The sequence below is a fragment of the Micromys minutus genome (genome assembly GCF_963924665.1).
Source record: "Micromys minutus genome assembly, chromosome: 2".
Taxonomy (NCBI): domain Eukaryota; kingdom Metazoa; phylum Chordata; class Mammalia; order Rodentia; family Muridae; genus Micromys; species Micromys minutus.
This window is the reverse complement of record NC_137971.1, coordinates 94,979,579-95,005,004: the sequence shown is the minus strand read 5'-3', so window position 1 is coordinate 95,005,004 and position 25,426 is coordinate 94,979,579. Positions and strand designations below refer to the sequence as shown.

At 41.8% G+C, this 25,426-nt stretch overlaps 1 protein-coding gene across 1 annotated transcript in view; it reads right to left on the bottom strand.

The window, feature by feature from the left end:
* The window catches only part of POLD3 (DNA polymerase delta 3, accessory subunit), a 35,136-nt gene extending 14,366 nt beyond the window's left edge, over positions 1–20,770 (bottom strand). Inside the window, exons 1-7 of the mRNA XM_080911376.1 lie at positions 20,677–20,770; positions 19,057–19,112; positions 11,885–11,987; positions 8,282–8,321; positions 6,459–6,591; positions 1,981–2,242; positions 1,299–1,371 (exon numbers count right to left, since the gene is read on the bottom strand). Of these exons, the coding sequence (XP_080767502.1) occupies positions 1,299–1,371; positions 1,981–2,242; positions 6,459–6,591; positions 8,282–8,321; positions 11,885–11,987; positions 19,057–19,112; positions 20,677–20,736 (727 nt within the window). The 5' untranslated portion in view covers positions 20,737–20,770. The remainder of the gene's footprint in view (positions 1–1,298; positions 1,372–1,980; positions 2,243–6,458; positions 6,592–8,281; positions 8,322–11,884; positions 11,988–19,056; positions 19,113–20,676) is intronic.
* Between the last annotated feature and the right edge of the window lie 4,656 nt (positions 20,771–25,426).

Genomic DNA, 25,426 nt, shown 5'->3' with positions numbered 1-25,426 from the left:
TTTATAATTTGACTTTTTTTTTACTATTAGCAAATATTCACCTATCTTACATTGTACTTGGCTCTAGAGTAGCTCAGCAGTTACAAGCATGTTTTGACTACCCTTCCCAGCATCCACAGCAGGCAGCTCACAATGAACTGTAATTCCAGCTCCAGAGGATCCCACATCTTCTTCTGGCTTCCATGGTAAACTGCACTCATGTGAACATATCCCCACAAATAATACACACATGCAAATAGTCAAAAACAGTTTTAAATAATTAAAGTTCTTCACTGAAACTTAAGGTTAAAAAAACATAAAACAACCACAAAAGCATCAAAATTACTAAGAAACAGTATTGGACCGAATACATGTCCCAGTACCAGGCATACAGGTCAATGACAGTGTGACCCGTGTTCACAGAAACAGGAACCTCCAATGCACTGTTCCAGCACCACCATCAAAGCATGTTTCTGGACACCTTCCAAGTACCACATTTTCTACTTTCACAATGAAAACCATTCTGAGAGCCTCCACAGCACATAAAACAGCATCACTCCAATGCTCCGAGTACTGACTGACCATCACAGAGAAGCAGAATTCACATTAATTTTGCTTGGATAGGCATGCAACAAAAGGCCACAGACCTCTGTGTGGTAAGCACCCTGTGGTTCCTACATTCTTCTTGGTGTTCTGCCACGGACCCCCAGGGGTGAATACTTGATATGAGAAGTATAAAAATATGTAACTATTGACTCTTCCATTAAGAAAGAATTCTTTTTAAAATAAGAGATCTTTCCTTCCTCAAAAAAAAAAAAAAAAGATGCATTTAAATGGCCTGACCTTTACTGCCTATATTCTCATTGACATGTAATTTAGTCCTGTGAGTAATCTTAAAAACCAACTTAAGAAAGGCAAAAGTATTTATTTTTGTGGTCCCTGGAGAGACGATAGTAGTTAGGACCACACCAAGCAAACTGATGCCAGTATCCATGGTATTAAGTGTAACTCTAGACAGGCAGCCACTCTCTCATTTTAATTACCCATTTGCAAAAGCTCCATGAAGTAATTATTTTATTTTCTTTCTAAGGCAGGAAGGAAATGCAGAAATAATATAAACTGCCCTCCAAGAGCTCTCAAGCTCAGAAAGTGTCCTTAGTGGTCGGTTACTTCCATCAATATGTTCATGGGCGCTCTGTGAATGTTAGAAAGAAGGAATGCCTGGAGAGGCAAAAACTAGACTAGAGGTCTCCACCTCAGCATCTGTGTTACTAAGTAACGCTCACCTATGAGTTTAAAGACATAAAGAACATGCTTACTCATAGCAGCTTTTCCAAAAAAGTTGCTCATCACGTTCCCCTTTCCTGGTGTTTTGCCCCCAGTGGAAGATGCCTAAAAGCACAAAGAACACACACAATTTAAAATTTTAACATTTAGACTGCTCTAGGAGTGCATGGCCTCAATCACTCTCTAGCAATACAGCATATTAAAGGTTAGGCATGACATATAAGACTGTCATTCCAGAACATGGGGGTGGAAGTTGGAGGATCAGGAGTTTAAGATAAAGTCGTCATGGGCCAGGTGAGGAACTGTCGAAAAACCAAAGCCTTCTTCTTTGACAGTATCAACTCTATATCAACAGCACTGACTCTATCTATCAGGGCAACATGTACAGATGCAGCTACAGGAGCCTAGGAATTCTAAGTCCTACTTTCTGTTTATACAATTTATGATATATCTGAGATTTTCTTGAGAACATTTAAAAATCACTTGTCTTAAAAGAATTTAATCAGAAGTGATATGGTAAACAATGGTAAAGATGGTAAAGTATTTTTCATTATCAGAAGTGAATCTGAATCCTGGACCTACCATTTAATAGCAATATAACCTACAGGTAAATTACTTCACAAGCCTGGGCTCAAGTCTTACCCATACAAACAAACAGGATGAGGAGTGGTTTTCCACAAAGACCAGGCTGTTACATAAAAACAGCTTACTTACACTTGTTACTTCTTTGGCCTCTGTTTTGGTTTCCTTATTGGTGTCTTGGGTTTTAGTAGCAGCTTTAGAGATTAACATTCCCATAATTCCTTTGGGCTGCTGGGAAGCCTGTTTGGAGGCAGGTGGACCATGGCCATTGGTAGTCAGCTCACTGGCTTGTGTCTCACTTGCTGCCTGAAGATTTGATTGCTCAAGCTTTCTGGAAGATGAGGATTCTGCAGGGGCTCTGGGAACCGCAGCTGCGCACTGTATGGCACTAAACCTAAGGACAGAAGTGAGTAAAAGATTAATGTCATTATCAAACCTCATTTCCAAATTCTGTGCCTTCAATATATCTTTTCACATTAATATAAAACTAAGGAATTTAAAACTAGACTGATCATAAAAAATTTTCATATAAAACTCTCATTTGGGTAAAGAAATAGGCAGTGTGGAGAAGTAACTTTGGCCTATGATTTGCACTTACCTAGTTGTAAAGCTTGTTCTCAATCAATCACAGTCTATCACACCATACTGAACACACTTGCTTTTTTGTTTGTTTGGGTTTTGTTCTTTTTGTTTTGGTTTTAGACAGGGTCTCTTAGACAGGGTCTCTCTACATACTAGAATTCAATATATAGACCAGGCTAGCCTTGAACTCACAGCGATCTGCCAGCCTCTGCCTCCAGAGTGCGAGGAGCAAAGGTGTGCACCTCCACCACCCAGCATCTACACTTTCTCCAGCAAACAGTGATAATCTCACCGTCCTTGGGAACCAGAAGGTCCTCTGACTGAGTGTGAGCAGCAGTAACTATCAACAGAATCAGAGCTAACAGCCATACATAACTAACTCTGGCAACCCTGGCCAGAGTGTGTCATGCTCCAAAGGTGAAGTAGGGAGAGAGCCACTCGTTCCCATAACTCATGCTCCTCTGCATCCATTTGTTTCTCGGGTAGCAACACAGCAAAGGCTAGTGACGTCTGGTGAACAGTCTGCATAGCGTCCACCTCATCGTCTCCAGTAAGTGCCAATGTGCCTGCTTCCCGACTCTACTGCAACAGTGCATGACGTGGATGGGAACCTACTCAGCCTTCTCAAGGGGCACACATAAGGCAGAGTTCCCCAGCTTCTCCTAATTAAGAAAACATTTACTTCCCAGTGTTTTGCTTATGGGGGTAGGTGAAGGTTCCCTGGAGGCCCCACTTCATTCTTTGTATTACAGGAACTCAGGACACAAGTTGGACAGAACGACTAGTTTGGGGGTTGGGGAGAGCTTCTGGCTTCCATTTCTTCTTCAGTGTATCACCTCAACTTGAAAAAGAAAATTTGGAAGACGCAGAAACCATGCGGAGATAGGAGCTATTCAAAACTAACTAGAATAACTGCCTATGCAAACGATCACTGACAGTATTTACTTTCAGAAATAACTTTCTACTAAGTAGCTTCAGAGCAACACGGATCTTCCACTGGGTCACTATGGCCCACTCAGAACACCTCTGGTGGAAGAGAACAGACGGAAATCATTGACTTTTACCCGCTGGTCTTCCTCTCTGGCCTTGCAGCGCTTCCAGGTACAATAGAAAAGGCAATGTTTTATTTCACTGTCAGCATCTAAAGTTGGCCCTAAGACAACTCTTTATTTGGTCTGAATTCCACACCTTACGATCAGAACCAGCAACTGGCAACCAGGAAGAAACCAAGTTAGGCTGGTGCAGTCCTAACAGAAAAGACTGCTCAACCCTGAAGTCCCGCCTTCCTTGCTTTGACAGCAGTTTCTAAAACACAATGTTGGCTCTCAGGAGGCTCACAATTCTTAGGAACAAGCACAAATGCTTTTATTGAAGATAAACATTCCCGTTTTCCTCTCCTCTCCTCCTATTTCATGTCCCACCCCCACCCCCAGATAAGACATGATGGTTAGCTCGACAGTACTGACACACACCTTTAATCCCAGCACTTGGGAGGCAGAGGCAAGAGGATCTCTGAGTCTGAGGACAGCCTGGTCTACACGGAAAAACCCTGTCTCTAACTGCTCCCCACACACCCTAAAAAGATTAGATGGTTAACCTCTCAGTTGTCAATTTGATGAGTTTTAGCACCTCCTGAAAGTCTGACCTCTAGGCACAGCTGTAAGGGAATACTTTGATTTGGGTGAGGTAGGAAGACCTGCCCTCTATGGGTGGCGCCATTTCCTGGAATGAGATCCTGGACTATATAAAAAGGAGACTGTGAGCTGAGCATGCTTTCATTGCTCTCTGGTTTTTGATTGGAACTATGATAATGACAAGCTGCTTCAAGACTCTGCAGCCTTGACTACCCCACCATAACAGACTGTGCCACTGCACTGTAAGCCATAATAAAACCTTTCTTCTCAAAGTCTGCTTTTGTCAGCAACAGGAAGATAAACCATGATTCGGGGTCTCATCTTGCCTCTACCTTCTAAGTACTGGGGTCAAAGGATGCCGCAACCTGCCTGGCTAACTGTCAGATTCTACAGAGATGTTCAGTATTAGCAGATCTCACTGCAGTGCGTTATAAACCACATTCTTACTTGCCCTGGTATTTTTGTGCACAGGCAGATTTTGCTTTAACTGAGCTGTTCTCCTGTTGTCATAACCCACTTGGGGATCAAATGACCCTTTCACAGGAGTTGCCTATCAGATATTTACATTATGATTCTTAACAGGAATGTTTTCATGATTGGGGGGTGGGTTTAATACAGGAGGAACTGTATTAAAGGGTCGCAGTGTTAGGAGGGTGACATTGCTAACTCTCGAGCAGGTTTTACTCTTCCTTGTTTACTTGCTGGACATTAACAGAAGCTGTTTTATCTGATATTGGATATGATGAGTTATCTTCATATGCCACAAGATTTTAATACAGATTATTTTTAAAATAAAATTAAATGTTTTACATAAAATTAGCAAAGTTTTTTTTTTCCTGAAATTGCTCCCTAAAACAAGAGACTTATAAATTTTCTGGTTATATATCTATTTAATAAATATTCAAATGCCTATCTTATTCAAATTTTAAAATAGACACAAAACAAAACAAGCAAACAAAACAAATCACCTAACCAACCCACCATAATGCCTATTAATAGAGTCAGCATTAGTTACTGTGTACTAGGCACCATTTTGGTTAACTGACAGGAATCCAGTTGGCAATTCTGCATCAGATGTCCAAGGATCTATCTCTATCAGTTATTCCGTCCCCTCCATTTCTTCAACCACTCCTCTCTGACTCCACTAACAACACATCTTAAGCCATTCTCTTACTGTGTGGAGTGGCTATTCTGGTACTAAGGAACAAGTTGGCCTGGAATTCGGTGATCCCCCTGCCTCAGTACCAGTCTGGTAATTATTTTGCAGTGCTGAGGCAGAACTTGGGGCCTTATGAATAATAAGCAAGCCCTACCACCTAGTCACATCACTTCAACTCTAAAATTGTATGTGTGTGTTTGTGTGTGTGTGTATGTATGTATATGTATATATGTGTGTATAAATATATATATGAATTGAAACTCTGAAATTATATTTATTATATAATAAATATATGTATAATACATATATAAAATCTCAAAGTTTCAATTTCTCCTTAGCTACAGTCCTCCTTTCCCTCCATGTCAGTCACATTTTCTGGAAAAAGTTATCCACATTAACAGTCTCACTTTTTCCTGTCTTACCCTGGGACTGGGGTTATAGATGGTTGTAAGCTACCATGTAGGGTACAGGGAATTGGACCTGGGTCCTTTGCAGAATTAATAAGTACACCAAACTACTGAGTTACCTCTCCAGCCCCCAATTTAAATTATTATTAAATCAAAGTGGTAGATACCCAAAAATATTTGTAAAGAACTGACTCAAACCCTTAGGACAATCTCACAAAGTAGGAATTATCCCAACTGATTTAAAGATGAAGAAACCAAAGCTAGAAAGTATTAAGTAATTTGTCCAAAGCCACTGGGCTATTAAGTAGCAAAACACAACTAAAACCTATGATTATCAGTCTCTAAAATCCACACACATTATAGTCTGTCACTGTCCAGTGCCCCGAAGAACACAAAAGATTTACAAGATCTGATCTTGGCTATGGAGCTTTGAGGACAAGTTACTTTTGGCTGGAAGGAATGGAACATCAAATTTCGGAACAGTCTTTCGAAGGGCAACATTTGATCTAGCTCCTAAAGGACAGGTAAGCGTCAGACAAGCGGAGACTCGGGCAAAGGGGTAGTGAGAGAACACAACAAACATCTCTGGGGGTGATGACAGGATAAATATATGAGAAATAGATTTATGGGGAGTCCAGTGCGGTTTCAATATGGGTTGTGGCTGCTATTTTTCACCTTATGATGTACTAATAAAACTAGGCATGTGTCTTACTGCAAGATAAATGGGGTTTTACTAGACTTGGCACTCACTCGTAAGAGGCAGCCACTGTGTAAACACCTTACAAAATCAATTCGTAAAGAAGCCCACAAGAACATTAAGGAGCTTACTTGCTGCAGTTCTGCAAATTGCTTTTAAGGATGTCATAGTCGGTATTGAACAGAGGCCCACTGTCCTTTAGCATAGCTTTCTGGATGCTGTACACATGGATGCTGGCAGTCACCGCTAACTTGGACTTCACTGCTACAAGTCAACAGGAAAAGCAGTCTGTTAATACACAACTTCACAGCTTGTGGGGACTTCAACAAGAAATTCTTCTGCACTAAAACCATTTGCAATCTATGGTGGTCTAATAACTCTAACAGGCCAAACAGCTACATATAAAGTAGAACATCAAGCCTCTGTCCGCAATGGGATGTGTTGGAGCTGAGCTGTTTCACAGTACGCACCTGTGAGGGTATTACTCACCCAGGGACACTCAGCAAACAGTGACTGATGGTTAATGATGATTAAGAAGCTTGTTTTCAGTCAGTTAAGTAATCGCTACCTGAGAATTCTTATCTCTACCAGGAGATTTACTTGTGTGTTTCAATTTCAGTTTAAAGAAAGCAACTACATAATATTATTATTAATGAACTGAGTCTACAGAGCAAAACCAAACGACCATTATCACAGGAGTAAACTAGGGGTTCTACAAGGGAAGGAACTGTGCCTAACTTGTTCCCTGTCCCCACAGCCTACCATAGAGCTTGGACCATATTCACCAACACATATGACGGAGTTTCATAATTTAATTTCCTTTTTAGCCAGAGAAATTTTTATGCAAATATAAATTTGAATATAAATAAAGGTACACAACTTAAATAATTACTGATAATCATAAAGAATTTTATTTTAAAATAACCCTGTGGCTTACACATAATTTTATTATTAAAGATGAAAACAAATTGAACATACTAATGAAACAAGTGTATGTGTTTATTTTTATACAAATAATTAAAACCTTGGCTGAATATCTGACACTGCAGAATGCAGAACATATCAATGCTTTTAACTGATCAATACTTTGCTTTTATAGCCATCCGTGTGACAGTGCTACACTCTGCAGGAATACACAGTACACAGTGGAAGAGGTATATGGAGGCCATTTCAGACTGTTAGAACCCTGATCCAACCAAAGCTGAAATTTACTAAACTCTTTTTAATAAAACAAGGAGCAACTCATATAGCAATTTTCAGAATTTAATATTCCAACATAAATACAATCCAAAACAGACTAATTTGATACTTACACACTAAGGAACGATGGTGGAAAAATATTCTTCGTTTTTCATAATTAAAGTATTATGTTTCTATAAGAGCACAAAAGTTTACATATGCAATAAAAAGACGACGATCAGCACAGCATGTGTCTGCGCTCACACTGGGCCCAGGCGGTTCAGGCCATACTCACTGGTGTTACAAGGCAGGATGGCACGCAATGCAAAGAGCAAGACTGCAGTGAGGGTGCGTGCTGTAACATGGGGAGCACAGCCACAAAACCCACGTCATCTCACGCTCACTGCTCACCTCATCTGATACTGAACTATGTCTTGCTTGTTAGGAGCTCAGTTTCATAATCTTTTTTGCAGGGTCTAGATTCAGTGATTTAACCCCACAAAGTATCACAACCCACAGCTTAAGGAGCCATGCCATCTGGAATCCCTGACAATTTTTATGTCTGTTATGAGTCTTGCAATCCTGGTATAGATGTGCTTTATAAATGTCAGCCTTAAAAATGAGAAGTTAGGCAAATGCAAGATTAATGATCAAAAACCATTAGTGAAAGGAATAGAAGACTATTTGGTTAAATAGGCAAATACAGAGTCTACAGACTGTACACAATCAATGCCTTAAGCAAAGTGAAAGCTTACTCAGCTACTCAGACCCTTACCTTCCAGTTTATCTTCTCTCACTACTGCAACCTTGTGGCACTGCAAGGAACAACACGTCATCAGTAGTGAAGTCACAGAACTCAGAATTTCAGCTTCCTCGACTCAGTTGTGTTTAGCTATGACATTAAAAAAACACTGGGTACCCTGAAAATACACTACAGTATAGGGCAGTCTGACTTATTTTTAATTTGCACATTTTATATCATCTTGAAATTAAGAGTAAGGAAAATGAGAGGCCAGCCTCAGTATTTTTATGAAACAAAATTATCTCAAAGTCTTAAGAGCAACTTTTAGTAAATGATTGAATGCTAATTACTATATAACCTATGGAACTAAATAAAAGTTAGATCTGTCTATTGTGCTATACTTATAGATTGACATCTGGTGGAAACAGATGCAGAGACCTACAGCTAAGTATTATACAGAGCTCAGAGAGTCCTGCAGAAGAAGGGAAGGATTGTAGGAGCCAGAGGAGTCACAGACACAAGAAAACCCACAGAATCAACTAACCTGCACTCAACCTGTCATAGAGGTTCAGACACTGACCTGACAATCAGGGAGTCTACACAGAACTGACCTAAGTCCTGTGGATAGCAGAGGCTATTTCTGAAGCTTTTGCCTGCTTCTGGGACCCTTGTCCTCCTACAGGATTGCTTTGTCCAGCCTTTATATGAAGGGAGGCACCTAAACTTACTACAACTTTTTATGTCATGTTTGGTTGATATCCTGGGAGGCCTGCCCTTTCTTAAAGGACAGAGAACTGAGTTTAAATAGATCTTAAATTGTTAAATTATCACAATGGGTGATTTAAGCAGAATATACCCTACAGAAAAAAAAAACTTGCAAGAAATGTTTTGAAAAAATTTCAGTAATTGCTATTAAAAATATTCATTCTTCTCCTCTAAATCTTATATTTGGCTTCACAATAAGTATTTATGTCAATGTTAGGAACCACCAAAATCCTTAATATAGATGAGCAATATAAAAATCAAACAATCTTTTTTTGGTTGATTTGTTGGTTTTTAGGAGTCAGAAACTCTATTGTGCTCAGGCTGGTCTCAAACTCAGTAATTCCTGCCTCAAGCTCTCAAGTGCTGCCAATTACAGGTGTGAACCACCATGTTTGGCAACAACATAAATTTTTATTGTTTTGGTGTTTTTGTACTGATGACAAACCCAGAACCTTGTACATGCTAGGCAACAGCTCCACCACTTAGTTATCCTCCCCAATACATCAAAAAAAAAAAAAACTTTAAAAAAATGTAGTTATAAATTTGAACTAATAAAATTCATAGATTCTTTTTCTTTTTGTGGTTTCTTTTCCAGTTAAAAAGAAAAGCAAGGCAATAGCTCAGTTGCTAAAATGGTTGTCATGCAAGCACGAGGGTCTAAGTTCAAGTCCCAGTGTCCATGTAAAAAGATGGGCATGGTAAGACCACTTATAATTTTAGTGATGAGGAGACAGGCAGCCTGGAGGCCACTGACCAGCCAGACTAAACCAAATCAGCAAGCTTCAGGTGTAGACAACTCTTGGAGTAATACCCAAGACTGTCCTCTGGCCTTCACAAGTGCTCATATATACCCTTGAACATATGGATATGTGACATGCATGTGTGCAAGTAAACACACACACACACACACACACACACCTGTAACTGCACACACTTACATGATCATAGATACAAACCAGACGTTCCCAAAAATGTCACATTCTACAAAACTGCACACTAAATATTGCAGAGCTTATGAGAAAAGGCACTAGAAACTAACCATTAAAATACCGCAGATGCATAATAAAGCCTTAGAGGCAGTCATTAACTGACACCAAAGGGAATAACAGTCTAGACAGCCAGGCAGTTCAGTGTGGCTAAGCTTGGGGGCACTGAAATGCACAGGCTTCAACAGTGGACATGCCAGATCAGCACAGAGCTGACAACTGCAGTGGGCACCTGGCAAGGTGAAGGACCCAATAAGTGCAGCATCACAAACCATTGCCTGTTAGAATTTTATTTTACATTTTTGAGAGAGGTCTTACCCAGATTCACCTGCATCAACCTCCCAAATGCTAGAATTAGAAGCACGTACGACTACACTAGGCTTCAACAAAAGTTCTTCATAGAGGCTGGGTGTGATGGCTGACACCTTTCGTCCAGCACTAGAGAGAGGCAGGGTATCTATGAGTACGAGGTCAGCCTAGTCTGTCAAAGCTACACCAAGAAACCTGTCTTTAAGAAAAATTCTTTATAGATTCCATCTTAACACTTGACTATTCTGTAATGCTGGTAAATGAATAATACAGTAGGTAGTGATTTTAAAAAATAATTTTCAACCAAAAATCACTACATTAAAAAAGCCAATGAGGGCTACAGATATGGCTCAGAGGTTAAGAGCACCGCTCTTCTAGAAGTCCAGAGTTCAACTCCCAGCAAGCACATGGTGGCTCACAACCATCTGTAACGAGATGTGGTGCCCTCTTCTGGCCTGCAGGTGGAATGCTATATACATAATAAATAAATCTTTAAAAAAAAAAAAAAGCTAATGAGAATTTATAATGACAAGCCCTAATTAACATAACAAGGATGTACTAACCAGTGGTTCTTAATTTGTGGGTTAAAGAAAACCCCTTGGAGGGTTGCATATCAAAAAGCCTGCACATCAGATATTACAGCTATGAAGTAGCAATAAAGTAACTTTATGGCTGGGGTCACCTCAACGTGAGGAACTGTATTAAAGGGCCACAGCGTTAGCAAGGCAGAGAGCCACTGTTGACTAGACACCTGAGTTTCAACAGTACGCCAACAAGAAAACACTAGCTGGAGAACAGGGATCTGAATCTAAAGTTCTGCTGCTCCTCATAAAGCTCACCTAAGAGCTTTAAATTTCATATGCTTGGGACTCTTTGCTGAACAGGAAGCCAGTGTGCAAGAACTATGAGTGATCCTGGATTCAGTGCAAGACAACAGAGCTTCTGGTGTTTCTAAAGGCATAGGAAGAACAGTGATACCTGTGCCCGTCCCTGAGGGAAAAAATATAAGTCAACAAAAAATTCAACAGACCTGAGACTGAGACTGCTTTGTAGTTAAGATGAAAAAAGTTGTTGGTGGGCTAGATGCAGATGCAACCAGAACAGAAAAAGATGCAGGAGCCTAATCGTACTCCCCAGCCCATACCTCTGTCTGTACCAGCAGCTACGCTATCAGGCCTGTCATCTCCTATCAAAACGAGTGCTCATGTTACACAGTCACCTACTTTTTTCCTTCTTTAACACCAGAATCTGTGACATGACATTTGGAGAGGATGAAAATTGAGTACCACTGTCTTCAAAAGAAAAAAAAAAAAAAAAAAAAAAAGAGGTTCAAGGAAAAAAAGCCATTCCCGACTGTCTCATTTCCCAGGTAACTAACAGTGACAGTCTCTTCATCACAGCCAAGACATTCCCTAACCTCTCCTGAGTGTCAGATTCAGTTTAACATGTCAGAACGCTCCCTCTCTTTAAGAGGGACTTTAAAACTTCCATACGACTCACTCTTGCTTCTCTCTCCTGTTATTTCTAATAATGTTTATGTCTAATGAACATGAAACTTTGTTACAAGAGAACTTACAGAATGTCCATTCTGTACAAGACTGCCAGACACCAAGTATGTAACATGCAGCTGCGCTCCCGAATTCTCCTTCCGTTTTCTCTCAACATATTCATAGAGCATCCTGTTCCAAACAAGGCAGAAGGACTCATTAGTATGCATCTTCCCCCATCAACTCCTGACTCACGACTTACAAGTCATATATATGAAATCTGACAGTTTTTCAACAGCAGAAGTCTTTACTTTCAGAACATCGATGGATTTTTGAAAAAACAATGGATGAACTTTAGATGAAGCATGGGACTGGAGCCAACTTGTTTGAGTTGGCTGAGGGACCCAGGGTGTACCTGAGATAAATCTAGAAATATGCCACGAGAGACAGAACCCATAGCCAAACAGTGGCAAAGATTAAATGGCAATACAAAAGTGAGTCAGTTATCTAGCTGTGGCATCCAGAATAAAGTTTTCTTAGTTTCCTATCTTCAGGCATAGAGAAGTGCCATTACGACAGAATAATTCTTATAACCCAAATTCGCACACTGTCTGTAAGCCTCTACTCTATACGTGCTTTTTTGGAGATGGAGATGATTTGGGGTTTTAGTCATTCTATAAGATCATTACATTTACTATTTCAAGCTATCATATAAATCATGACAAATATATATCTACCTGTTATTACTGAATTACTTAAGAGTTTCATGATGTAGAATATAGCAGATGCTTACATATCCAACATCTAAAACGTTCATTAACCTGACAGTCACACACTAAATGCAGAAATGTTGCTTTCAGTAATGTCCTTATTAACTTTTATCCCAACCACCCAAAATACCAGAAGTTAATGCCCCTCAATGGAGTTTAACAATAAAAAGATGTACATCATTTGTCTTTATTGCAAGAAATATTTAGCAAGCTTCTACAACATATCATACTTCAGTTGAGAACAGCCAGGAACTCAGAAATTCTGAGAGCTAGGTATGGTAGTACATGTCTTTAATCCCAGGGGAAGAGGCAGGTGACTCTCTATGAGTTCAAGACCAGCCTGGTCTACACAGTAAGTACCAGGTTAGTCAGAGCTATGTAATAAGCCAAAGAAAACCTCAGCCTCTGTTGACCACTCTCTTTTCCAGAAGCCCTCTCTTACCTTCCATGATAGCTAACCCAGAGCCTTCTGCTACAACTGCTCCATTTTTTTCCTGCAGTTTCTGTGCCTTCCCTTCCTTAGCTGTTGGTCTTGTTATTCTATGTTACTGTATGTTAGTATGACCAGCCACCCAGTTTGCCTGACTCAGATAGGTTTCCTGGGACATGGGATATGGTTGGTCACCCTGTGGTATTCTTCATGGCCTATTTTACTCAACTCCATGACTTCGTTTTTCCCTGATGACATCATCATTTGTTCAAACCACCTTAGCCAGAAACCTGAGAGTCATTACCCTCCTTATGCAGAACTGCCAAGTCTTATTAGTCTTCCCTCCAACCTGCTTTCCTAGACTACTCCAAGTCCAAGGGTCACCTGTATTCTCTTTTCACCATCTTTATCTGTGAGGCTGTCATAGTGAAGTTTTAAAATGTGAGCCAATTAAAAAAAACAAATAAAAAAAATTTAAAAAATGAACTAAAACTTTCCTGAGTGCCCACTTGTAGTCTAAGCAGTAAACAAAGGAGTCATAGCTACTACACATTTGGACCAGCTATTTCTTTCCTTGAGCATAAGTTTAAAATTAGTAGAAACTTGAATCACAGAGAGCTGTCTCCTTCCCTTTAATCCTAGGGAGGGAGGCAGAGACAAGCAGATCTCTGTGAGTTTAAGGCCAGCCTGGCTTACATAGGACATTCCAGGTCAAGCTATATATAGGTCTTCTGCATAGATTTCCCCAAATAAACCCCAATTTTTCCTCTTATTAGTTCCCACTTTTGTTTTCTTTCCTTTTTAATCTACTTCCCTTTTTACTGAGTTTACGACAAACCTTTAAAAAAGGAACTTACATACACTTTCACATGTTTCTCATTTAATAAAGACAGGTACTCTATTTCTGACAATAATATAAATGAAACACTTTAAAATGAGTGAAAAAAACTTAACTTCCTACAGAATATATTTCCTAACTGTCTTAGTCAGGGTTTCTGTTCCTGCACAAAACATCATGACCAAGAAGCAAGGTGGGGAGGAAAGAAGGGTTTACTCAGCTTACACTTCCACATGTCTGCTCATTATCAAAGGAAGGCAGGACTGGAACTCAAGCAGGTCATGAAGCAGGAGCTGATGCAGAGGCCATGGAGGGATGTTACTTGCTGGCTTGCTTCCCCTGGCTTGCTCAGCCTACTTTCTTACAGAACCCAGGTCTACCAGCCCAGGGATGGTATCACACACAATGGGCTGGGCCCTCCCCCCTTGATCATTAGTTGAGAAAATGCCTTACAGCTGGATCTCATGGAGGCATTTCCTCAAGGGAGGCTCCTTTCTCTGTGATAACTCCAGCTTGTGTCAAGTTGACACAAAACCAGCCAGTACACTAACATATTACTTATACCCTCCCCCTTGAGACCATTAACTTTCCTCTCCTTATCAGTTCTAATCATAACTTCACCCAGAACTAAACCAATTTTAGTCCTTTGTAACATTTTCTCAATCTGAAATTATCATGTTTAAATCAATAAGGAAGGATCTTGTCTGTTAAAGACTAAAATAATACTTTTAAACAAGAACTAAAAACAAGAACTTGTTTTGTTTCTTCAAGAACAGGTTTCTCTGTGTAGCCCTGACTATCCTGGAACTCACTCTGTAGACCAGGCTGGCCTCAAACCCAGAGATCCACCTGCCTCTGCCTCTTGAGTGCTGGGGATTAATGGCACTTAACCGTACCTTTTAATTTACATGTTATATTTTCTAAACATAACCCAGACAGCATCTCCCTCCCTAGAAACTGCATCAGGGAGGACTTCTGAGGGAGAAAGATGAGTGGCTTCTGGTATGTGCTAAAACAGCTGTTAGGGCCCTGAGCAGCTGTATAAGAAATCTGACTGCTTCTAGACACCATGCAGTAAGGAAGCCCAAGCCCTGTAACACCCTGGTCCATAGCCACAGCTAAAGTTCAGCTGATTACCATCTGCCAGATGTACGGAAAGAAATTAAAGACTGGACTGCAGTGGCTGACACTTCAGCTAAGATTCCAGATACCACTCAACTACCATGGGTCATTCCACTGTGCCCTGTTCACACTGCAGAATCCATGAGGGATAAAATGGTTGCTTCTTCCATTAAAGTCTGGGTCAATTTATTACACACCCACAGTAATCAGAACAGTGACAAACTTCACCAACAATCAAATCATCTGTGCTTCAAAGAACACCACCAAGAATGTGCATAGACAACCTGCAGAACAAAAGTCAATAAACCTCTAGGGTTTTAAGCTACCTGTTTTGCAGTACTCTGTTAGCGCAATCCTGGAACTAAGAAACTAATATATATAATGGAATAGTGTTTGGCCATAAAAATAAATTATGTACCAATTCATACTTCAGGTTGAACAAACTTTGAGACATTAATTGAAAGAAACCAGATAAGTATGACTATATGTGTGTGTACATATATATAATATTCTATAGACAGAAAGATTAATAGTTGTCTAGGAAAGGCGAGGTGAAAGATGGAGGTTTAAAAGTGACTTTAATAGGCATGATTCATTCTGAAGTGTAATACTGTGGCTGTATTAAGAGAAAAGGGTACCTCACAGGCATTTTAATTTGCATCTACTCATCACTAGTGAGGCTAAGTATGTAAGGGCTGTCTTATTTTGTTTTTACTGTGTATAATGCTTGACTGTACGTTCGTCTGGTCAACACATGCAAGCAGTGCTCTTGGAGGCCAGAAGGAGGTGCTGGATTCACCTCCAACTGAAGTTACAGGTGGTTGAGAGCTGCCATGAAGATGCTGGAAATTGAACCTGAGTCTTCTCTCTGAAGAGCAGCCAGTAACCTTACCTACTGAACCACCTCTAGTTATTTTTTTAAATGGCTCAAAATTTTTGCTTATGTATCTGTTGGGTTGCTTCTGATTTACCAAATGGGATGGTTTCTGAATTGGCATTAAATATCTTTCCTGCTTTGAAAGATTAAAACAAAACAAACAAAAAGCCCCTGACTATGGCGACAGCTGCACACTAAAATATTAAATATACTTTCAATTGATAAATTGTTTAGTGGCTCAAATATATTTTATAAAAGAATAAACAGCGAGAGTTGTCCCGCCCCTCGCCTAGGCAAAGGAGGAGAGCTGACCATGGTGCAGGTACAGGAATAGCCAGCTATCTAACTGGGCACACAGGCCAGACAGCATGTTAAGGCTACAACAACCATCTACAGTGCTAGTCCTTCAAATGTGTCTTTACTTAATGTCTATTGGGTGACTGTGGTAGCAGTAGCTTCATTTCATAGTCAAACACCAATCACTGAAATGAATAATGCACAGCCAGCCGTGGTCCACACCTTTAATCCCAGCACTGGGAAGGCAGATCTCTGAGTTCAAGGCCAACCTAGTCTACAAAGTGAGTCCCAGGCCAATCAGACCTACATAGTGAGGTCCTGTTTACAAACAATAAAGCTCTTATCTGAGTCCATTCCCAAAGTCATTGCAACTCTTAGGCTTAGACCAAAGCTGATCTTAGGCAATCTTGTTAAAAACAGGTCTAGCCCAGAGCTAACAGTTTCAGTCTTTAAGAGCTTGAACATCACAGCTAAAATCAGTCTCCTACCTATGAAGTTGATTCAGATAAAGTCAAACCAGTCGGCTCAGTAACTCAGAGGCTTCAAAGACATGTGCCATGTTGCAATGGCTCAAAGTTCCTACTACAAATAAAAGTCAGACTTCCCAGAAGCAGAACAAACCAAAGGAGGCATTTAACCCATCCATGTGTCCTCAAATGATCAAGTAATTTCTCCTCTTTGGACAACATTCTGTACCTTTGCAGATCAATATTCTAACATTAACTTAAAAGTTGTCATTTCTCTTTTGGCCTCAAACAAAAGAAATAAAAAGGTATGGCTGAATGCAAGAAAGGCGGTGCTCTAGTCTCCCTACATACTCCCTTTGCTCTCACTCACTGTCCTATCTTTACTGTATTAATTAGTGCATGTGTGTCTACATACATGCAACCGCTCAGGACTGGAGACCAGAAGACCACCTCTGAGCATCGGTCCCTTTCAAGTCCCCAGAATTGAACGCAGGTCATTAGGCTCAAGAGCCAACACCTTTGCCTACTTGAGCCGTCTCACTGGCTCTAGTCCTCATACCATATACTATCAGGCAGCTAATGTCAAACACGTATGGGTGTTGACCTATGGCATCATTAGCTTCAGTCAACTGCGACATACTCAGGAATAGGGAACCTGTACTGAAGAATTGCCTCCATTGGATGGGTCTGTGGGTATATCTGTAAGACATTCTTTTCCATTAATTTATTTATTCACTTTACATCTGGATCACAGGTCCACACCCACTTCTGGTCACCCTACACACAGTCCCTCCCTGATTCCCCTCCCCTCCTCTGAGAAGAGAGAGGCATGCCCCTCTGCCCCCAAGTATCACCCCACCTTGGCACATCCTATCCCCTTAAGGCCAGACAAGGTGCTACTCAGGGGAAGGGGATCTACAGGCAGTCAACAGATTTAGGGACAGCCTCTGCTCCAGTTGTTGGGGGTAGGGCATTTTCTTAATTGTTAATTGGTATAGGAGGGCCAGCCCACAGTGGGCAGTATCATCCCTGGGCAAATGGTTCTGAGTTGTACAAAGAAGACAACTGAACAAGTCAGTACTCTGTGCTCCTTCACGGTCTCTGCTTCAGTTCCAGCCTCTAGGCTCCCGCCTTGTAAGATCACCTAATAAACCGTTTCCTCACATTGGTTTTAGTTGATGCTTTATCACAGCAACTGAACTATTAGGAAAAAATGGGCCAAAGTTAGGCCTAACAAACATGTGAAAAAATAAAAATCTAAGATAACAAAGATATAAATCTAAGCTATAAATAAGACTGGTTAGCCCATTTAATAAAATAGTTACTTTTGTGTTGCTGTGGTAATAGACCATGGCAAAAGCAACTTACGGAGTAAAGAGTTTATTTGGGTGTACAGAGGGATAAGAGGCCACCATGGAAAGAGGGGTGCCAGGCAAGGGTGGTTGATCAGGAAGCTGAAAGCTCCCATCTTCAAATGCAAGCATTATCAATAAATCTGAGAAAGTAAACATGAAGTGAGGGAAGACCATAAACAGTTAAGCCTGCCCACAGCGCCTCCAGCAGCAAGGCCGGGCCTCCTAAACTTCCCTGAAAGGTACAACCAACTGGGGACCAAGGGGTCAAATATCTGAGCTTAGGGGGGAGTGGGGGGACTATCATTCTCATTCGAATCAATACAGGGTATCAGAGCTGCAAATTATCACAACACATTTGCATATAAGTGCACTAGACTAAAAGGGAGGAAAACAGGGCTGGCTGGGGTAAGGAAGTGGGCCAAAGGCCTACCATGTAAGCATGAGGGCCTGAGGTCAGAGCCCCAGAGCCCAAGCAAAGCTGGGTAAGTAGCATATTTCCGTATTTCCAGCTCTCCTGTGGTGAGAGGGAGGCAGAGATTAAAGAATCCTCAGAAGCTTGCAGGCCAATCGGGCTGCCATACACAGCAGAGAATAAGAGACCCCACCTCAAACCCATTAGAAAGGCAGGGATGAGACCAAGATTGTCCTCTGATCTTCCCATGAGCCCTGTAGCCTGTGTGCACCCATTCACACACATGAACACACACACAGTTCAAAAGACAGTAGTAAAAGGTAGGGAAAATAATATCCTTTCCTATTAACCCAGGTGGAAAGCCGGTTCTAGCCTAACAGTGATATGAGAATTAAAAATGTACAAGTTTTCTTTAAGGGGCTGGCCACAGGGAGTTTGACCATGTTCCATGACTATACAGGCAACTCAGATCAGACTTGGTTTTTCTTGTTTTGTTGTTTCTTGGGGGGGGGGGGGTTGGGAGCTGGAGTCACAAGTGTAGGGGTTGGACCTGCAAGTCCTGGGAAGTGTGTCTGATTGGGGTACACAATGTGAAATTCCCAAATAATCAATAAAAAGATTATGTTAAAATAATAAATAAAAACAAGTGAAAAACATCCCACCATTATTAAAATTAGCAGTAAAAGGACTTACTGTTTGGCCTGGTTAACATGAACCCCTAGTGTATAGCTTAGCCACTTGTAAGTCACCTGAAACAAAAAAAAAAAAAAGTTTTTAAGGATTTATTAGGTGATTCCAGAGTACCGTTAAGTGCTAAGAGCCTGCTCTTAAAGATTCTTCTTCTTGGATGACTGTCCTGTAAACTACAGTAGATACATCAGAAAAGCCATGTGACGAGTAAGGTCAGGGAACTCATCTAACAGACTCTAAAATGTTTCACAGACTGATCAATGCAAAAGAATCTGCAAAGGTGGGCCAGAGAGATGGCTCAGCGGCAGTGTTAGGCACTTGCTACCACACACCCTTCAGAATCTGGGCTTGATCTGTTGAGTCATATGTGGAATGACATCCACATGACATCCACACAGGCGCCATAGGACATGGCTGGGCTGGAGAGATGGCTCAGTGGTTAAGAGCACTGACGGCTCTCCCAGAAGTTTTGAGTTCAAATCTCAGCAACCACACGGTGGCTCACAACCATCTGTAATGAGATCTGATGCCCTCCTCTGGTGTGTCTGAGCAAGTGTACTCATATACATAAAATAAATAAATCTTTTTTTAAAAAAAAAAGAATTTACAAAGTCAAGCCAAATATATGTAAAGATTGTTTCCCTTTCACTCTTTGCTTTACTTAAGCTCTATGACACTCTTGTCTTTGAGAAACTACCTAAAACTATCCTAAAATGTATCTAAAACCTAGATTATTCGAAAGCATATAACCCAGGAACTTCTCAGTAAACTTGCAACTATACAAATGTTAGGAGGAACAGTTGGTGTGGTGATCCCCGAAATGAGTAAATGGATAAATGTAGTATGGGGGTCATTTTGGGAACTAGAGGCATCAAGTTTCCATCCTTCCTTGACCTGGTATATCTGTTGTTTCTTCCACCGCTAGATGATGTATTCCCAATAAGAACCGTTTTGGTCAGAGAGAGACTGAGTGATTGAGGGGGAAGAGACAGACCCAGGATTAAAGAATTATCTATCCAGTACCAATGGCCCATAAACACGTCTTTTTACTTCTAGGGACAGCACAAAACCCTGGAAGGCCTGGGAGGTGTGGGTTACTGTAACCATTCTGTACCAAACTGGGTCCATGAGCTCAACTACAAAGTTCCTTCACATTACAGTCTCTAGATCTTTACACCAGCCCAGAGAGGCGGGTCATGCTGCTTTCAATATTTAAATTTCCAGGAAGAAGAAACCATCTCTGGAGGGTAAAACACCCGTCAGTAGCTCAGATGAGTTCTCGGGTCTCCGGAATCGCACTCCCCGGGACTTGAGGGGTCCATCACCGGACAGAACAAGGAGGAGACCTCAAGAACCCCACCCGCTTCCCTAGCTCCGCGCCCTCGAACCCCACAATCCTGCCAAAGGCCCACGGGCTTCAGCGCTCGCCCGAGGCTCTGCCCGCAGGGCGTGTCCACCCCACGAGTGCTTCGCGGCGACTAACGCTCACCTCGGCCGGTCCCCGTGAAGCCACAGGCACCGGGGACGAGACCCCCCGCCGACCTGGCAGGCCCAGGCCCCCTCACACCCGCCTCGCACTCCCCCGCCTCCCCATCCCCGAACCCCCAGGTCCTAGCTCCTCACGATCTTGTTCTGGTCCGTGACGAACTCGTCTATATTTTCTAGATACAGCTGTTCCGCCATGGTGGATCAGCTTCGAGCCCTTAGCTCAACCCGCCCCAGCCGCAGCTCCCGCCGGCGGGAAACAGCTTCGTTCACTCTCAGGTCACAGGTCGTCGCCCAGGGCAACCAAGGCGCCGCGCTACGGCGGCGGATGAGGGCCAAACTAGTGAGAGGCCGGTCAAGGTTGATGTAAAGGGAAGTTAAAGAAGACCGACCGGAAGTGTGGTGTGAGACCGTGGTTATCAACGTGCATCTGAGAACTTTTCGGTCGCTCCGCTACCACAAGTAGATTGACTCATGACCATATATTTCACAGCTATAAGCAAGAATCTTTTCGCTCGGAAAGTGAGAAAAATATCTCTTGCTGTCTAGCACTGGAATTCAGTGGTAGTTCACTTTCCTAGCCCGGGCTTTAATCCCCATCCCTAGGGATGGTGCTGTGAACTAAACTCTGGAAAAGAGGCTATGTCCGCAATGATTGATTGACTGATGAGAGCTTCAGTAGTATGGCCCAGGTCACTCAAAATAGCTCTAGAATAAACTATTTCTAATTCCCTTTAAGATGAGAACTATGGCTTTTGCATCGACAATGGAATAAAATGGGGCGCCCCAATCTTGCCATTTGATACCTTTATTCAACCAAAACCTTAAGTAGGTCCTCTGTTGTAAGTGGTCCTCAGGCACTGGGGTACATCAAGGGGCAACAGTAACGGAAGAGACAGATAAGGACTGCCTGTTAAAAATCCCTCAAAAACAAGAGCGTTGGGAAGGGATAGGAGACTGTCTCAGATTGTTCTAGCTACTGAAATGTTGGGGGAAGAGGTCACTGGGGAGAAGAGACAGGGCAGGAATCAGATCCTGCGAACTCTACTAAGCTGTGTAATAAAGCCACATAAACTTTATTCCCAGGAACACTGAGAGAACATTTATAGAGTGAAGAATTTCTAAAGTTTCTGCTAACAGCATGCTCAATATTGCGCTGTCTCTCCCTCCCTCCCTCCCTCCCTCCCTCCCTCCCTCCCTCCTCCCCCACCTCTCCTTAATAATGGCCTCTAGCCATTGTAATTCAATCCTGTAGCAACTGGATAAGAAACAGGCTGTGGAGGTAAACTGGCTTAAAATAGTGGTGTCAGGCGTGGTGGTGCATACTTTTAATCCCAGCAAAAGCAAGGGGGAAATCTCTTAACTGAAGGCCACCCTGGAACTAATAGGAACAGTAAACACTGAGAAGGCTGCATGGTTCAGGTTTCCTTTTAGAGTCAGGAAGAAAAGGCTGCTCATTAGCTGAGGGCATATACAGAAGAAACATGGAGAGTGTCTAGATTGGGGACATGATCTTTGGGTCAACGTGGAGTTTCCTGGATGATGTGAAAAGACTGGGGGCAGAAGAGCAGATGAGAAGTCAGATCATTCTATTCAGCTGGAGTACAGGTGAGATCATACACGCAACGTCACCACGATCACAGTAACGGTACTTGGCAACTACGTCATGGCACAACAAACATATTGAGCAAGTGCTTTTAAAATGATATTTCATTTAGTCTCATAGGAACCCAGCAAATGGACCGCGTGGATTTCATGAAGAATCATAAGAAATGCCCATAAATAAACCAAGGACCATGTCAAAGAGATTAGAGCTGTGTCTACAAATTCACTGAGGAGGTTTTAGGGTCAAAAATAAACCAGACAAGAGTAGCCCTTCCTTGGAACTTCCCCTCCTACAAGTTAGAGGTGAAGAAAGTCTTTTAGTTATGTATATTCCTCAGATAACAGCTATTTATTGAGTACCTAGCATGTGGTGGGTTTCCCTAATCCTCAAGTAGCCTTGTGAGATTTTATTATCCCTTTACACACACACACACACACACACACACACACACAATGAGGTCCCATCATCTATGTTGTTCATAGGAAGAGTGACTAGGAAACAATCTATATGCACTTTGAGACAGGGTTTGTGTAAACAAAAACTATTTTAAATACGATCTTGGGGCCAGTGAGATGGCTCAGCAGGTGCAGTGCTTACAGCTCAAGCCGGGTGGCCTGAGTTCAGTCCCAGGAAGCTGCATAAAGATGTCAGGAGAGAACTGATTCCGTGGAGTCATCCTTTGATCTCTGTACACCATGGTGCATGTAGGCCCCCATACATGCACACGATAATTAATAGCTAAAAAGTCACACTTACTGTCTTCATAATGCCAGAACACCCACAGGCAATAGACTCTTAACAAACGTATTTTGATTGAAGTTTAGTTACAGTGAAGACGTTGAGATCTAAGGGAAAATACTGTTGAGACGGAAGTGGAGCTCAGCTGGGCCCACTGTGACTTGTCATCACTGAATGGGCAGGTGACATGACAGACTTTTTATTTAAATATTCTCATGTAATTTCTTCAGCAATCTAGGGTGTAAATATTGCCTGTATACTAGTGTATAGATGTCTTATAACTTAAGTATCTCAATTTTATAGAAACTCTTCAGAGCTTAGTAATTTGCTCCAAGCCACACGCATAGCAACTGTGTTTCCATCAGGTTTGCTAAAGCCCATTCTCAATGCTGTGCTTACTTTAGTGGTAACATTGGTGTAGATTGTGCTGAAGCTGTTTGTATTTTAATGTTAATTCCACTTCCCCAAGAAGGGCTGCCCAGTCCAGTACTCAAGAGGTGACTTCATCTGAACCTCCCCATTTTAATTAGTAAAATAAAGGAAAGTCAGAGACTGGGTGGGGTGAGGAAGGTGGAGAGAAGGCAGAGGTCTCAGAGGTCAGAGGACAGAGGGGGAAGGTCGTGGCAACATGGAGGTTCCCAAGGACCAGCTGGACTCTGGTGGGATTGATTGGCATTAAATAGCTAATGAACATCAAGAATTTTACAGGTCCAATATCTCATATAGAAGGGAAATTTGTATCTTTGTCTATTTGATGTAATCTTGTTGTGTGGAGGGTTTGTGGATTGAGAGTTGGATATATAAACCTCTATGAAAAGCTATCGGGCTGTACAGTTGTATTTATGTGGGATTTTGGGGTAGAGAAACACCCTGGGACAGAGGCAGAAAACAGGTGGTAAAAAACAGCCAGGGAAGGGAGTTGCGCGGACAAGTTGGGCCATGGTGGCAGCTCAGACCAGGCAACAGAGGTGCACGTAGCTTCGAACTAAAACGGGGCCTGAGGAGTGAGACCTCAGGGGCAGTAAAGAGATAAACCGATTTTTACTTATTTTTTAATATTTACTTCAACACATTGGGCTGCCTTTTGTTCTCATCCTTATTTTGGGAGTTTTTGTTGTTGTTTTTTTTTTTTCTCATCTTCCAACTGTTTGGCCTTTTACAGATCTATATAATTTTTATAGATAGAGAAAACAGACAAGGTGAAGCACTAAGCAACGTATAATCAATCTGTCGTCTTATTCCAGACATCTGAAGGGTTTTCCATATTTGAGACATGAAATGCAAATCTTCAGAAAGGAACGAAGCTAACACTTTTACCTATACTTTCCATGACAGGACTTCAGAGCAAACAGAACTTTCACTCCCTTTGCCCTGAGATTAAAGCTTAACATCAGAGTGTCCTGCAGAGTGTTGTCTAGAAACCAGGACTGGCAATCAGCCTGATAGCCGAAGATGGTCAAACGAAACTTAAGCATGTAAGTGTCCCATGGCACCAGCAGTGGGAGCTAGAGGACCAAGACTCAGCCCAAGGTTGTCATCAGCTACCGAAGGCTTCCTTTCACCTTCCCTTCTCTTCCTCATCATCTCCTCCAGAGCAGCAGTGAACACTGTGATTCCATCAGGGACCTGTGGGAATACAGTCAGGCCTCAGTGTTGGGCAGGGTGAGCAACACTCTACCTACATGATCTCAGGTTTCCTAGACCCAGTTACCAGCAAGGAAGCAGGCATTTGATAGGAAGGGGAACCCCATGCTGGGCTCCAAGACTAAGACACAGGCCTTACTGGCACAGATAGATAATAATGCATGTGACACCTATTGCCTGTATACTAGGTCTTATATGACCTTACAGAGGCACAACATGGTCTTCATCTTAGAATTTACAGTCTGGGCTTACAACTGGATATAATGTTAGAGCATAACATGGTGACTATACATGCTTAAAAGTAGGAAATAAGGAGATAACTTTGAACTTGGGTATCTGAGGCTAGACACCAGGCAAAGTGTGTAAAAAAACAAACTCAGAATATTGTCTTTAGCAACTAAATTAAGCCCACATTTCCTTTTATCAGAAGGTTCTTCTAGGGATTGGAGATAAGAACCATCAGTTAAGAGCACTGCCTCTTCCAGAGGACCTGGGTTAGGTTTTCAGCACCCTAATGGTGGTTCACAACTGTCTATAATGCCAGTTCCAGGTATTGAGGTTCCCTCTTGTGGCCACTGTTGGCACTGCACACAGGTGGTATACAGACACACAAGCAGGCAAAGCACACACACACACACACACACACACACACACAACCAGCCTACAGCCTTTTTTTTAAAGTTCTTCTATGACAACGTGTGTAACATTTTGTATAAAGACTGTTGTGGTATGTGAAGCCAGCAAAACCAGGTCACATCAACTTCTAGATGGAAGCCCAAAGGACAGTGGAATAAGCTGCCAAGTACTTGTGAAAAACACCATATCAGTGTGTCAATGTAGAAATTTGTTATAAAAAAAAAAGTGCGTGAGCCAAGAGAACACACAGCTGCTGGTTCTTTC